This window comes from Phacochoerus africanus, chromosome 7 (genome assembly GCF_016906955.1).
Source record: "Phacochoerus africanus isolate WHEZ1 chromosome 7, ROS_Pafr_v1, whole genome shotgun sequence".
Lineage (NCBI taxonomy): Eukaryota > Metazoa > Chordata > Mammalia > Artiodactyla > Suidae > Phacochoerus > Phacochoerus africanus.
The window spans coordinates 68,758,222-68,774,237 of record NC_062550.1 but is presented as its reverse complement, the minus strand read 5'-3'; the positions used below and the strand labels follow the sequence as shown (position 1 = coordinate 68,774,237).

The 16,016-nt window shown below is 49.8% G+C and overlaps 1 protein-coding gene across 1 annotated transcript in view; it reads right to left on the bottom strand.

The window, feature by feature from the left end:
• Window positions 1-16,016, bottom strand: part of ANO2 (anoctamin 2) — a 346,820-nt gene that overhangs the window by 1,841 nt on the left and 328,963 nt on the right. Inside the window, exons 21-24 of the mRNA XM_047787771.1 lie at window positions 13,688-13,840; window positions 13,278-13,330; window positions 11,003-11,184; window positions 825-930 (exon numbers count right to left, since the gene is read on the bottom strand). Of these exons, the coding sequence (XP_047643727.1) occupies window positions 825-930; window positions 11,003-11,184; window positions 13,278-13,330; window positions 13,688-13,840 (494 nt within the window). The remainder of the gene's footprint in view (window positions 1-824; window positions 931-11,002; window positions 11,185-13,277; window positions 13,331-13,687; window positions 13,841-16,016) is intronic.

Sequence of the window (16,016 nt, the reverse complement as noted above, 5' to 3'; positions counted from 1 at the left end):
ACCAAGTCCTCCCTCCCTGGGAGTGGGAATGACAGGTGACTCGTGGTAAAGTGAGGAGGCCCCTGCTGGGGTGGGGGACCTGGGAGGGCCCTTCATGTGTATCTGCCCATCTCTCCGGTGAAAGCTGAGCCAGAGGCGTCTGCACTTCCTGGGCTGGGGGCGGGGGGCAGGCTACCTTAGAGCCCCCCAGAGACTAGCCTTCAGGGGATACAAAAGCCTGAGGGAGCCGCCAGGAAAGGGATCTGGGCTGCTGCCCCGGCCCCACTCAAAGGCTGGCAGGACCCATGGGAACCCGGGCCTCATGCCCAGGGAATCTGGGCGTCGCAATAAGAGCCGCTGTGGTGAGAGATAAGGATCGCCAGCTCGGGTTTGCTATTCACCCCGGGGCGGCCCATGGCTCTGGGGACCTTTCCCACCAGAGATTTCAGGGACTGAAACAACACGACAAAGGAGTGCCGGGACGGCTGGAAGGAAGGGTCAGAACGCTGCCCTTTCTCGGACTCCGAGACCAGGCGGGCCTGTGTGTCTGCTCTCGAGTGAGACTCTGGTTTCCTTGCTCTTCCTTCTCTTCTTTCTGTCCTGGGTTTAAAGGCGCTTCTCTCTCCACCCTGGACCTACCGCCACATCTGTCTTATAACCTTACTCTAGGCTTTATCTTCTTTCTGCAAACCCATCCATCAGCGAAAGCCCTCACCCAGGGAGGGGAGCCCTTGGCACTGCCTGCCACCCGTGTGTCACAGAGGGCCCTGAAAACCCAGGGCCGGGGTCCTCTGTACCCCAGCAACCTGGATCCTAACGGGCCAGGCCTTCTCTGGACGACTTACCTGGAAGATAATGACAAAAGCCAGACGGGCAGACAAAACAGACCAGTACTGCTTGGAAAACTCATATGGGTTCGGGGCCCATGGCGGCTCCCGGTAATCCTTAAACCTGCAAAAAGAGAAAGGTGATGTTCAGGTGGGGAGGAGATGGAGGGACGTGGGTGCTTCTCTGGGTGTAACCTCCAAGGTCAAGACAGCAGGCAGGCCCCTGGCACTCAGACTTGGCACATAGAGGGCAGAGGCGAGGAACCTATGACCCAATCAACAACGCCCCCCAAAAAGAGCCGGCGTCCAAAAAAAAGCCAATGTCAGCCCAGAAATGTCCCTCCTACTCTCTCTCCAGCATCCCCAGAAGCTTCCTCGGGATGCTCCTTCTGGAGAAGCCCAGGAAGCAGAAGAGGCACCCATGACAGTGGTCCATCTTGGCTCCACTAGCCACTGGGCTCTGGGGGAGGGGGACCTCAGAAGCCGTGTGCAGTGCTCCACAGCCTGTGGGCTCAGAGAAGATCCAGATGCCAGCATATGGCTCGGTGTCCTCCCAGCCAGCTGCTTTGGGACCACGGCCATGGGAGGGGCTGGCCTCCTTCGATGGCTGATTCAGGCCAAGCTGAAAGTTGAGTGAATTTTGGGGGGAAGGCAGAATAAAAGTCTTGGGCAGTCAGTCTCCCCTTTTACTTTACCATCTGCTCGAGTGGTTTAAGAAGCAAAATGTTGGTGCCTGATGTGAGCTCAGACCATGAAGAGGTCCAGGGCTTGTCTGTGCTGTTGCCCGCCCCCCGCCATCCTGGAATGACTCATGTTAAAAATGGCTTATTTGCGCAGACTCATTTTTTTTCCCTCTAAGCCTGGAAAAATGGCCAGAGCTGGTCTAGAAGAATTATGCCCCTTCACGGAACTGTTTTCTCATGGAATTCGACAAATCTCTGATGCTTGGCAGAAGCAAAGCAAGCCCTGAGCTGGAGCAAGAGGTGGGGTGGGTGGCATCAGGCCACCAAGCAGGGTACACGGCCACTGAGGAAGTGGGGGGAGGGGACTCTGTGCCAGAACAGGCCAAAAAGAAAATAAACACACCCTGAATGTGCAGGAGGCATTTCTGGAGGTTTCCTTATTGAATCATCCCAACAGCACCCTCAGGCAGGTGTGGATACTTCTTTATGACCCGGGGGAAACAGCAGCTCAGACAAGTTCAATTCTTGGACAGCAAGGGGGGGAGTCAAGGTGAGAATCCAAGATGGGATTTTTTTTTTTTTTTTTTGAGGGCTGCATCCGGGGCATATGGAAGTTTCCAGGCTAGGGGTCAAATCAGAGCTGTAGCCTATGCCACAGCCTCAGCAATGCATGATCTGAGCCACATCTGCAATCTACACTGCAGCTCACCAGCTCATGGCAATTCTGGATCTTTAACCTACTGAGTGAGGCCAGGGATCGAACCTGCACCCTCATGGATATTAGTCGGGCTAGTTACCACTGATCCACAATGGGAAGTCCTTTCTTTTTTGTTTTTTTTTTGGGGGGGGGCATGCGGGGGCTTTTCTCCTATTGTCCTAAGGCTCCTCACCACCAGCTGTGGTGTGGGGTGCGGATTCAGGGATTCGGCACCGGGTATCCTTTGTCCCTTTCCTTGTGCTGAATGAACTTGCTGCTCTAAAAGATCAGTGTAGATGCACAGTGGCTTTCAGCAGCCCAAGAAGAGATGAAAGGAGAAGAGAAAAAAATGAAACGAGGAAGATGAAAAGAGATGCATGAAGAAAGGCAGCCAGAAAAAGTCATAGCGGTAGAGTCAGCAGCAGAAAGAGGCAAATGGAGAGGTGGACCCAGCGTCCGGCTAGGGCTGGGCAAGAAGCCAGGAGCTGCCCCTTCCCCACCCAGCTCCCCTCTTCCAACAGCTGATCGCAGCTGTTGCAGGCTTGGTTTGACATCCGGATGAAAAGCAAAGCTAACTGCAGCCCAGCAAAACACCACAGGATTCATCCAGCCGTCCGTGGCTGAGGACACAAACACGGCCAGCTCCCGATCACACTTGCTTGAGGGAAAGTCAGAGAGTGTTGGCCAGGGGAATAAGAACATCATGGCTGGGAAAAACATCAGGCTCCCCATGCTCCTGCTGTGCCCCCAGGACCTCATGGCAGAAGGGCATTTGTCTTGCTTTTCTCAAGACCTCTGGAGGAGGGGGCATACAACTCCCCCCAACTCCCTACCATGGGGAGCTCCTTCCCTAGGTCTAGCCCAATCCCTGCTGCTGCAGTCAAAGTCCATCTCTCTCGTTCTCTGGTTCCATCGGTGAAAGAACAGCTGCTCACTGACCTCGGTTTGACAGCCATTGCTCACTCCCTCTTTCTTTTCCGTCTGCAAAGAATCCATAAATAATCTAATTCTGGTCCCACTTCTGCTACTAACTCACCACAGCTTTTGGAAATTTCACTTTGCCCTCCCCGAGTGTCCAAAACATGTTTTGAATCTGGCAGGCACATCCATCTAATCAAGGATCTGGGGAAAGATTAACACACAGACACGGCCAGAAGGCTCGCCTCGCAATCCCTCTGTGTCCACGGACGGAGGGTGCTTTGTCAGGAACTGCAGGGCAAGCGACGCCCAGAAAACAGCAACGCGCAACTTAATGAATTATGCATCTGTTCACATTTCTCTTTCCAAAGCTAACTTTTTAAAAAACGGTGACCTGCCGTAAGCAATGCATTTTACACTCACACACACAGACATATATGGCACTGAAATAAACATCACAGAAAACACGCTCATCACTGCTGTGTGGAAGGCCCTCATATTTTCCTGTTCTCTGCCATCCTCCCCTATCCTAGCCTTTAAAATGCTGATCATGACCTACTGAAGTGATTGCCTCGCTCACTGATGAACCATGATTTATAGTTTGAAAAAAAAAAAAAAAGATTCAGTAAGCCTCCGCCACCTGGTAAATGGCTGCTTACTACATTACAATATAAGTTTAGATTTCATAATTCCTTAAAATATTCATCCTAAGCAGTCGAGCGTACCAAATGCTTTTACTGCACAACCAGAAGACACTGATTGAACAAAGAGATCATTAGTCTTAAGAGCAGAAAGGTCCACAAAAGGCAGCGTGGCTCATGGACTTGGGTCCAGCCAGTAGCGACAGTTGTCTGTGTGTTACTTCTAAGCCCATTGCAGAGAAGAGCATTAGCAAAAGCATAGTCTTTGGAGGCAGCAGGTGACAGCTTGCTCCCCACCCCATCTCTTCCATTTTCTGTCCTATAACAAGTTCCCCAAAGAGCTGATGTCTAGGGTCCTCCCCGATGAGATGTGGACTTTCCATCTCATAAAGCTGTGATGCAGACTGTTCAGCTCAGCACCTGACATACCGGAGGACCAATAATAGCAGCTTTCTTCCTCCTTTAACTGAAGGTACCTTAAACACACCTCTTCTGTTCAAAGCAGACATGGCATGTCCACCCCTGCTCCCAGTTCCTCTTGGCTTTCCATGGAGACTTCTGAGCACTCGAGCTCAGGTGCCCCAAACTTCCCATGATGTTGAGACGACTCATGAAGAGACAGGCAGGGGCTTGTCTCAGGCTCTTGCTCAGGGAAATGGTCCCAAGCAGGCAAGCCTCAGGCTGCTCTGTTCCCATCAGCGCAGATGCTCTCCAAAGCCATACCCTTTCCCCCCATTTGGAGCACTATGGGTCTCCCGAAGTCCCACCGGGTGGCCAGGCACTGGGCGAACCCCACATCTGGTCACTTCCTGCATCCGCTGGCTGGGACTGAATCGCGGGGTCTAATTTTAGGAACCGTTCCCAGATCTCACCCCCTCTTCCCCTCCGCCTTCCTTTCTTTTCTTTGAGCCTTAACATTGATTTTGAGAGTTCCCCAGGGTCTTGTAATAAAGAGAGACTTCCAATAAAGAAATGGCTAGAGTGTCTAAAAAGCAAGTCTAGGCTGGAGGGGCTGCACCCCTTACTAAGTGCAAGGACCTGAGAAGGCTGTTCCACATCCCTGCACACACACACACACACACACACACACACACACACACACACACTCACACACATTCGGCATTCTCATCCACATGGAGCCAACGAAATGTACATCACTGCACCAAGGACACAAAAGGTGCACATGAGACAGCCCTCACACTGCCACCAATAAAGGGACGTGTGTGTGTGTGTGTGTGTGTTTGTGTGTACCCTGAATGTTAAAAGAAGACACAATAAGTAAGACAGCACATGTGAAGGTGATTTCTGGAGGCGGAAATGGACACAACAGTTTCTTCTGGGAGAGAATGACTAGGGTGGGGGCTGGGAAGAGAGTCTTTTCCTTGAACACACACACACACACACACACACACACACACAAATACACACATAGGTACTCACATATACATACACATTGTTTCTATCATTTAAAAGGTCATAAATTCAAAAGGAGAATACAATTAATGACAACATTCAGTTGACTTTCAATATTTTTGGGGGGGTTATGCCTGCAGCATATGCACAATTCCTGGACCAGAGAGCAAACCCACGCCACAGCAGCGATCCAAGCCACTGCAGTGACAACACCAGCTCTTTAACCCGCTGCACCACAAGAGAACTCTGAACTCGATAGATAGATAGGGAGATAGATAGATGGATGGATAGATAGATAGATAGATAGATATAGATGCATAGATGGATAGATAGTTTTGTTTTGTTTTGTTTTGTTTTGTTTTTTGCTTTTTAGGGCTGCACCCACGGCATATGGAGGTTCCCAGGCTAGGGGTTGAATCGGAGCTGCTGCTGCCGCTGGCCTACATCACAGCCACAGCAACACAGGATCCGAGCCATGTCTGCGACCCACACCACAGCTCACAGCAATGCCAGATCCTTAACCCACTGAGCGAGGCCAGGGATTGAACCCACAATATCATGGTAACTAATCGGATTCTTTCCACTACGCCATGACGGGAACTCCCTCAATATATTTTTTATACTAAGATTTCAGGAGCAAAATCATAGTGTTAAGTGAGGCAGACTCACATACAATAAGCTAAAGTGGTACAAAAATTAACATTGTCTCTTAGCTTTCAAACTGCATTCCTATTTCCCTAGATTGTTCCAGCACTGAAATAATCACACTGAGTTGAATTTATACGTTACCTAAAGAAGTAAGGTTCTTATTAACTCAAAATATATTTCGTTATTATAAAACAAACCCATGAAACAACATCTGGAAGGTCCTGTAAGTTCATTTTTATGTTAATGGGTGGAAAAATGACTAAGAAAGAATCACACAATTGTGTCACCATGGTTACCATCAGAGGATACTTAGGGCCAGTCAGAGCTGGATGGCGATGGGACAGGGTTGGAAAGATTGCTTGCGATGTTTAGAATTTTTGCAGGAACAAATTAATATATTAAATGCGTCATTATTACATGTTTTAAAAATAAGTAGAAAACAACCTTTAGGGACTGTTTATTCCAAGTCCCCACTTTTATAGATGGGGAAACTGAAGTGCAGGGAGGGAAGAGAGACTCTGACCTCAGATGGCCTCCTCCCATCCTCACTTGCAGGGGTGACCAGTGACAGTGACATCTGCCCCAATTTGTCACACACACGATACAGAGAGAGCCACTGTAGGCAGGAAGGGTGCCAATGGGCGGGGGTGGGGTGGGGGAGGTGCTGCTCATCACCATTCAGAAATGGTTTTTAAAATGATATTTTAGTTACGTTACGTATCAGAAAGTAAATGCATTTCTCAACCCCAAACACTGCTATGTGGGGAAAAAATGATTAGCCCCAATGGAAAGTAATGTCATATTAACGCTGAAGGCAACTGCGTGCAGTGTTTTCATACCCTCTGAGATGCTTAAAAGTGCCTTCTGAAATTGGCCTTTAACAAGGGAAGAGAACAGCAATTAGGAAGTAAGGAGCACCCTGTTATTCCAGTGGTTGATAGAGATCAGGAAAGAGACCACCCCGGAGAGCTGGCTCTCCCTCTGGTCTCAGCAAAGAGCTCCTGAGAGGCAGCCAGGCCCTGGATGGGAACTCGCAGGACCTCGGGATAGGAAAGAACGTGGGCCCTGCAGAAAACCTACAGAAGCCACCTGAGGATGCTCAGCATCTCCAAACAGACCCAGCAGATGATACCCAAGCCTGGGTGGCCCCTTGAGCTCGGGGCCCAGGTCCCTGGTCAGGCCCTGCCCCGCTGACCTCTCTGCTCCCCTCCAGCTGTGCCAGGCATCTGAGCCATCCTCCAGCCTTCAGGACATGGTGGCCCTTCCACTCTGTCCAATGGCCATTAACTGTGCCTGCAGACTGATATCACGGAGCTGTTTAGGATGGCTGGGGCAGACGGCGCTCCAAAAATGCTGGGAACGCATCTCAAACAGGGCAGCGGGAGACGCATCCTAATGCTGACTGCTATTTTTAAGACACCTCTATCCCTGGTGAAGCCTCAGTTTGATTTGACCACATTTATCTCCGGAGGTCACTGGAAGCTAAGAACAAGAAGGGTCAGCAAGTTCCCAACACTGTTTGCCAGAAAATCAGGGCAAACTTTTCATTTCCCACTGTGGAAGCAGTTCTAAACGCTGGCTTTGGGGCTAGTTCTAGTGCTCTCTGGCCTTCCCACAATCAATTCTCTCGCTCTCTCTCTATCTCTCTCTCCATCCCCTATCCCTTCATTTCTATTTCTGACAGCCACTGACCAGTCCTGACTTACAAAGACATCAATAGTTTATGACTCCACTTCCTAAATCTCCAAAGAAATCGGCGAGACAGACAGGTTCACAGGGCGAGCGTGCAGTGAGTAGGATCTGTCTGGGGTAGAGATTTCTACCAGCAATCCTCATCCACCCAGGAAACGTAGCCCCGTAGCCCCCAAGGATACCCACTGGAGACGGTGTATCTTCACGACATGCTGCCCCCACCCTCCAGACATCTGCTTACATCTGCTCTTTATTTTCAGTGTCACCCACTGGTCTTCACGTCGCAGTCAGAGACGACATCCAGAAGTCCCTTCAACTCCCCACCGTGGCTCCCAGCACCTTAAGAGGAGTTCACACACCTCCCTGTGACTGGCCTAGCTTCAGTTTTGCTTCCAGACTCATCTTTCCAAGCTCACTCCTCTCCTTCCTGCTCCAAACACTGGCCAAGGTCCACCCTGTTCTCCCTGGACCTGTCTCGCAGCCCCCTCCCCCCCCCCCCCCCGGCTCCTCCACCCTGCCCACCACCTGGGGCTGGCTTAGTCCAGAGAGTGAGGGCTTTCAGTAGGACGCTCTGTCGGGCCACCCCTGCACTGGACACTTAGGTCGGTCAGGGCCCTGGAAGCCCCCTGCAGTCGCCCTATTCTAAATAAGAAAGCTCTGTTCTCACTGCCTGTTGCTTATTCATCTCTTCCATCGAGATGCCTTTAGGGAGGCTGTGTCTTGTTCCCCAGCCTTGCTTCCCCACAGGATGGGTCACTCTTGTGTTGCCCCCAGCTGCTTGTGAGGTCGAGGCTTGGGTTCTTGGCTTGATGTGAGTTTTACACCGGGATCTGTCACTGGAAACCTCTGTGATCTTGGAGAAGGCATCACCTTCCTAAGCCTCAGTTTCCTTTTTTGTAGAACGACTGCTATATAAAAATGATTTTGTACTTCTCACTTTTTGTGGCCTTTGTGTGACATGAGGATGCTGACTGACCTCACGTATGCTGCCGGAGCAGATCTAGATGCTACCAGAAAAGGCCTCCGGCTGGTCCAGACCCTCTGCACAGCGGATCTATGGACCACATTCAGTACCACGGACAGACAGTCTGACCCGCCAGCAGTGGCCCTGGGCAGTGCAGGGCAGTAGCAAATGTGCCTACACAGGACATCGGTCCAAGCGTTAGACTCTTTAGAGTCCCAGATGGGAAAGTGCCAGAAGCATCTAAACTGTATTAATCAATAACTATGCACAAAGGCACTCATTTGTTCTTGGATCTGGTCCCTGAATTTGAGTTTCTCTGGTTGGCTAGGGTTAAACCCAAAAGTTATTGCTCCTGGGATCAGAATCCCCTTCTATTTAAATCATTCAGTCGTCTGCATGGGGAAGACTCATTTGCTCTCTTGCGTAGTCTCAGACTGAGTCTGAAATCTAAGCGGCCGTCTTACAAACATCTGACCTTGGGTACCAAGGCGTCCCCGGTGGGAGAGCGTGACGGACACAGAGGGTCATCACTGTTGCAAACCCAGTGGGGCACTGCCTCTTCCATGGAGGCACTGACAGCTGCTGTCACATCAGATTCCCCTGGGGCTGGGCCAAGAAAGCCCCACATTGGTCCCATTGGTCCCTGGTCTTGGTTTGGGTTTTTACTGTAGTTATTGTTCTATTTGTTTAAGTATACAAGGTGTGATCTTGGATGAAGTTTCTTTATGGGGACTACTGACTAACCAAGGTACAAAAGAGTTAAAAGAATTCATTCCAGACTTCCTGTCATGGCTCAGTGGTTAAAGAATCCAACTAGGAACCATGAGGTTGCAGGTTTGATCCCTGGCCTTGCTCAGTGGGTGAAGGATCTGGTGTTGCCATGAGCTATGGTGTAGGTCACAGATGTGGCTCAGATCTGGTACTGCTGTGGCTCTGGCACAGGATGGCAGCTTCAGCTCCTATTCAGCTCTGATTAGACCCCTAGCCTGGGAACCTCCATGTGCCGTGAATGTGGCCCTAGAAAAAGACCAAAAAAAAAGAATTAATTCCCCTTCCCTCTTTTTCTCTTTCCTTGCCCTTCTTGGGTAAGTAGTGGAGAGTTTTCTGTGTCTTGGCTTCAATGGTCCCTGTGCTGTTGGACTATAATCATAAATAATCTGGACCGCCCAGGATTTCCAGCCACCCTTTCTAGGAGTTTGGTGGAAACTGCCCCTTAGATTTCCAGTCATCATTTTATTTAAAAAAATTTTTTTTCTCTTGTCTTTTTAGGGCCACACGTGCTACATATGGAAATTCCCAGGCTAGGGATCGAATTGGAACTATAGTTTCCGGCCTACACCACAGCTCACAGCAACACCAGATCTTAACCCACTGAGCGAGGCCAGGGATGGAACCCTCATCCTCATGGATACTAGTTTGCTTCATTACTGCTGGGCCACAACAGGAACTCTCAGTTGTTATTTTAAATGCCATAGAGCTGGAAGCAAATTCATCATATGGCCTATAAAATTCTATTCTCTTGGCATCCTCCCCACCCTGTCAATGGACCTGCAATTTCCCAGCCCTCTGACTTCAGCCCAAACTATAGAGACAGCCATGACTTCGACTGTCTCTTATGTCTCTGGTCCCCAACTCTGTGACATATTCCATTAAATAGCTCCTCTTCTCCCTCCCTCTAACTCCTTCCACCTCTCTGGTCCATGCCTACCATGGCTCATGTCTGAATAACATAGCACCCCAGCAGCCTGCCTTGAGTTCCCCCAATTCTCACCCATCTTTTTCTCTGAAACCAGATGCATTTCCCTAAGCCGACACTTTATCCTATAATTCCTTGGCCCTAAAAAGATCCATAACTTCCTATGGCATCACACTGAAATTCCTGTAAGGTTTCAAGATTTCCTGTTACCTACTTCATCCTACCCATTCAAATTCAGCAATGCTTTGGCTTATATGAACCTAAGCGTTTCTCTCTAGGTTGTGTTGCCTGCATTTCCCCCTATTATTATCTCCCAAGCATCCTCCTTGCTGACTCCCTCATCTAGCCCCTAAATGCTTATCAAATACTCTAGGTTCATCCTGCCCCCATGAGCTGGCTCACACAGACTGCCCACCGAGGAGGCGCTCCCTTTTGGTCCTCTTATGCCTCATGGCCCCTCCAAGAAGCCTACCCTTTCCTTTCCAGCCCCCACTGATCTCCCTCCCCTCCAGACACCCACAGAGCTCATGGTCCATATTAGGCATCATCACTGAATAACCTGCAGGGTCCTGTCTGTTCTCCCTACTCTCTTCCCAATTGGACCATCAACCAGACCTTCCCTTGATGAGAAGGATGAACCTATATCCTTTTCTGTCTGCTCCAGAGTGTCCAGCAAAAGGTACTCAATAAATATACACTGCTTCACTGAAACTGATTTATAGTGATCGGGGTTGGGGATAGGAGACAGAGGCCATGGGGAATGCTATATTCTAGGTTATCCAGATAATTCCCTGGACCTGCTGCTTCTGGTCCTCTGCTGCCCTCCTGCTTCTGGTTACTTTACCTGCAGAACTGAACCTCCAGGTCAAACTGTGAGTTCTCTGGCTGTGTTCCCTCCTTCAGCTGGCTGGTGTTGAAAAAGGAGAGGGTGTGGTTGACAAAGCCGTGCAGCGTCCCGTTGTGACTGTAGGCATACTGGTACACCAGGCGGGGGATGAAGTCGGAGGTGACAGCGATGACAAAAGCCTGGGGGCAGAACCACAGCGCCTGAGACATGGCCAGGATGGACACTGTCCAGGTGGCACAGGTCCACCTGGCTAAGAGACTGTCCCCTCCTGGGCTTCCCATCCAGAGGTGCTGCTCTGATGGATCCAGGGTCCTTATCCCTGAGCTCACGCAGCTGACTTACATGGCTTCTCCATCTTTGATACGTGCACATAAACCCACAGGGTGGTGGCTGTCCAGAGAGCGAATTATAACCACTGTAGCCAAGGATGCTAAGCCAGTTGGGACCATGTGGTATGGACCACCTCCCACCTCTGAGGTTTGAACGGATGCGCGCATTGGCCACGCCAAAGTGGAGTGGAAAACATTCTGAGAAAATGACCCAGAGTGACGATGCTACCACTTCAGTGTGACAGCATAGACACCAAATGGCCTCGTACATCTGCCCTGGACGGACACCAGAAAGCCAAGAACACTAAGAATATGGCTCCACAGTGAATCTTAATTTGACCGTCATCTCGGCGCTTTTTAGCACATCATGTAATGGAAGTCATTCTTTCATCCATTTTGCTTGGAAAAAAGGAGACACAGAGAGGGGAAGAGCAGGTCTGCTGGATGGAACTCACATCCACCATAGCATCTGGTGTACCTAAGTGCTCTATAAATGTCTACGGAGTGAAGCCAAATGACAAATGGACCATGGCCTGGTTGAATGTGGGGTTCTCTCTGCAAAGAAGATTTTAAATCTTTCTGGCAGGTGTTTATACTGCCCTCTGCACCAATAATTAAAGCCCTTTATAAAAATGCGGTTTTGGTATTATTTTCAAAACGTATATGTGAGTGTGCTTGGCCCTAACCATATGTGAGAATGAGTAACGAACTTCTAATAATCAGAGCTGCAACTAACTGAACACTCGCTATATGTCCTTCCCTCACCCCTTTTAATTTCTAGAATGATGCTCTTTGGTGAGTGCTCATATTCTCTCCCCTTTGTTACAGATAAGGCTGGGGGAGGCCAGGGAGGTAAAACATCTTGTCACTCTTGTTGTCTACACGACAAGTGCTTGGTACTCAGGGCCTCTTCTCTAGAAGACACAACTCAGGAGTTCCCTGGTGGCCTTGTGGTTAGGACTGGGTGCTTTCACCACTGTGGCCCGGGTTCAAGCCCTGGTCTGGGAACTGAGATCCCATATCAAACCGCTGGCTGTTTGGTGCAGTCTTTAAAAAAAAAAAAAAAAATCTGAATTCTAGAAAACACAATCCCACAGTAGCCCCTGATCTATTTTCTAAATTGCACCCGACTTTTCAGCCTTGAGACATGTGCTTCCTACATCCAACACCCCAAATGTGACGGGCTGGTCCCCTCTGCCTCTCTGCACACCCCCAGCCATTTCATCTTAGTAGGGAGCCACGTCAAGGGCAGAATCAGTGTCTCTCTCCCACGGGAAAGGGGCTGTGACTTTCTTGATGTGCACTGAACTGGCTCATATTTTCTCAGGAGATGGTCCTGCCCGACCACCATCCACACGGAACACAGATGCCAAAGGAGCTGTTGGCTTGGGTCCAGCAGGGTTTCCTTGGAGACGTGGATGCGTCTGGCGAGGCGGTTAAGGAGGTCGGAGCAGGTAGACCTCCTCTTCTCCCGTGTCCTGTCTTCACGCTGCAGCGCCAGTGAAGGGGCTAATTAAGACTTCCCACTGGCAACTTGGAGGAACCGTAATTAGGAACCGTAGCCTGGGCAAGGCTCCAGGTATTGTTCAGCTCCAAGCAGCAGAAGAAAGAGATGGATAGATAGGTGGAATTCTTTCCTCATGAGTCTTGGCTCCGAGGAGAGATCGGATTTGGACTTTTCAGGCCAGGTACGCGTTCAGGTGGGTAATTACCTTTCCTTCGCTTAGTGAAATTAACGACCCAGTGGCACAGCTCTGGCGACAGGCTGATGAGTTAGAAGGCGTGTGTGAGCTATTAACTGGGGTGGGTGGGTGGGTGGGCTTAGCCAGAGCTCCAAATGGAAGGGGTGGGGGTAACAGGACTGGTTTCCTGCTCTGAAGACCTCGGCTCCTCTGGAGGGCCCTTCCCACAGAGCGAGAGGGTTACGAAACGCAAGCACTTACATTGATGATCACAGAGAACTTGCCGATTCCAGAGAGGATGTCAAACCAAATCCCTGGAAGACAGGAACAGGGGGCGTCTGGCTCTCCCCCTCCCCGCTCCCCCCTCCGCCCTCAGCCCGGTGATGACAAGGCAGCGGCTCAGACTGAGGCTTTGCAGGCAAGTTAGCGGCAGAGCTCTGCCGGGGCTCCCCCAGCGATGGCTCGTCTGGAAAGGCTTAGGTGACCCCTGTCTGGAAACCAGGGGACAGGTGGGGGTGGATACCACCTGAGGAGATGGGGGTGAGGTGCTCAAAGGGGGGGACGAGGCCAGGGAGGCCCCAGACCTCTTGATTCCTGGCACAGTGGGAGGGGGGCGGCTGGGGAGATGGGGGGGAGGGTGGGCTGCGTTGGCCTCTGAGCAGGGGCCGTACCGATATCTTTGGTTCTCACAGCATCTGGCCGCCTCAGCTCCGTCACAAACTTCTTGGCATCAAGTCGCACTTCGATGACGTTGTTGAGGAGGGCGAACACAGGGGCCAGAGGGAAGGAGGCCACAAAGAGGGTGACAAAGCCAAACTGGATGACTAAGAGAGAGAAGGGCAGTGAGGGAGCAGGATTAGATGAATCTTGCCTTTTGCAGCTCTAGCCCTTGTCTTTTCTGACCAGGGTCGCCACTGCACCTGGGTCTCAGACTCCCTTTCTGTCCTGCCCCTAAAAGCCATGGGCATTTTTTTTCTCAGCACCTGCAGGCCTGGTGGCCAATGCCATCACTTGGGTACAAAGCTCTGTTTAGGTGAGGAGACATGAGAAAAGGAAAAGGCTCGACTCCTTCTGTTCCATCCCCTTTTATCTCCAGTTACTAATTCTGGTCACTGAACTCAAAGGCTGACAAATTTCTTCAGCAAAAGGTGCACAGAGTAAATTTTTTTTTAAATTCAACTTTAGTTGATTTGCAATATTGTGTTAGTTTTAGGTGTACAGCAAAGTGATTCAGATATATAATATATATATATACACACACCTAATACATATATGTGTGTGTATATATGTATATACAAATGTGTGTATATATAGTCTTTTTCAGATTCTTTTCCATTGTAGGTTATTATAGGATACTGAATATAGTTCCCTGTGCTATACAGTAGGTCCTTATTGCTTATTTAGTTTATATAAAGTAGCGTGTATCTGTTAATTGCAAACACTTTCCCCTCCCCTTTGGTAACTGTAAGTTCACTTTCTATGTCCACGACTTTGTTTCTCTTCTGCAAATAAGTTCTGGAGTTGCCGTCGTGGATCAGTGGTTAACGAATCTGACTAGGAACCACAACATTTCAGGTTTGATCCCCGGCCTCACTCAGTGGGTTAAGGATCTGTCGTTGCCGTGAGCTGTGGTGTGGGCTGCAGATGTAGCTCGGATCTGGTGTGGCTGTGGCTGTGTCATAGGCCAGCGGCTACAGCTCTGATTAGATCCCTAGCCTGGGAACCTCCATATGCCAAGGGTGTGGCCCTAGAAAACACAAAAAGACAAAAGATAAATAAATTTTAAAAAATAAGTTTTTTTTTTGGTCTTTTTGCCTCTTCTAGGGCTGCTCCCGTGGCATATGGAGGTTCCCGGGCTAGGGGTCGAATTGGAGTTGTAGCCACCGGCCTACGCCAGAGCCACACCTACACCACAGCTCACCGCAACGCCAGATCCTTAACCTGCTGGGCAAGGCCAGGGATTGAACCCTCAACCTCATGGTTTCTAGTTGGATTCATTAACCACTGCGCCACAACAGGAACTCCAAAAATAAGTTCATTTATATTATTTTTTAGATTCAACATACAAATGATATCATATGGTATTCGTCTCTCTCTGTCTGACTTACTTCACTTAGTATGGTAATCTCTAGGTCCATCCCTGCTGCCGCCACAAATGGCAGTATTTCACTCTTTTTTATGGCCAAGCAGATAGTAAGGTTTTCATATGGTCTTGCCACAATGACTTAAGTCTGCCATCGTAGAATGAGAGCAGCTACAGACAAACATAGACCAATGGGTTTGGTTGTGTTCCAATAAAACTTTATTTATAAAAGCAGTAAATAAAAGCAGGCTGGATTTACTTTAAGTTAAAAGTAACTTAAAAATCATCCCTCGAACTTGGCCTCTTCTTTCCCTATCCATACTCGCTGCCTTTATTTAGAAAGTGAATTCGCCGTCACACTTATATTGGGAACTCACCAAATGTCAGGCAGTGTGCCATGTATTTAAGGAGGCAAAGGTCTGGACCTGCCTTTGAGGAGCTGAGTGTGAAGCAGAAGAGAGAAATGCACAAGGAAATGCCCACGAGATTTTGTGTGTGCCCCGGGAGAAGGAAGGACGTGCTGGAGAACACGGAGACCGGAAGGAGAGAACCCCAGCCTCCTCAGGGTGAGGACTAAGGGCTGTCTGCACATGGACACTGAAGCTTCCACTTGAAGGCCAGGGCTGTCTTGCAGGCAGAGTTCATGAAAGAGAGCCTCCCAAGCCCTGGAAGCAGTGTGGACAAAGGGGTGGAGGCAGCCTGTGCCAATCAGATGGCTATAAGGAGCCCAAACCTCCTTCATTTCCACCTGGACAACTGCAACCACGTCTAACCTGGTTTCCTTGTCACACGTCTTCCCACACTTGTACATCTCCCCAGCCCCAAACCCCCTGGGAACCTGATCCAGGCACTCACCTACCCATAAGCATTTCTGTTGGCTCCCCTGCGTTTGCCAGATAGAATCCAGATTCCTTACC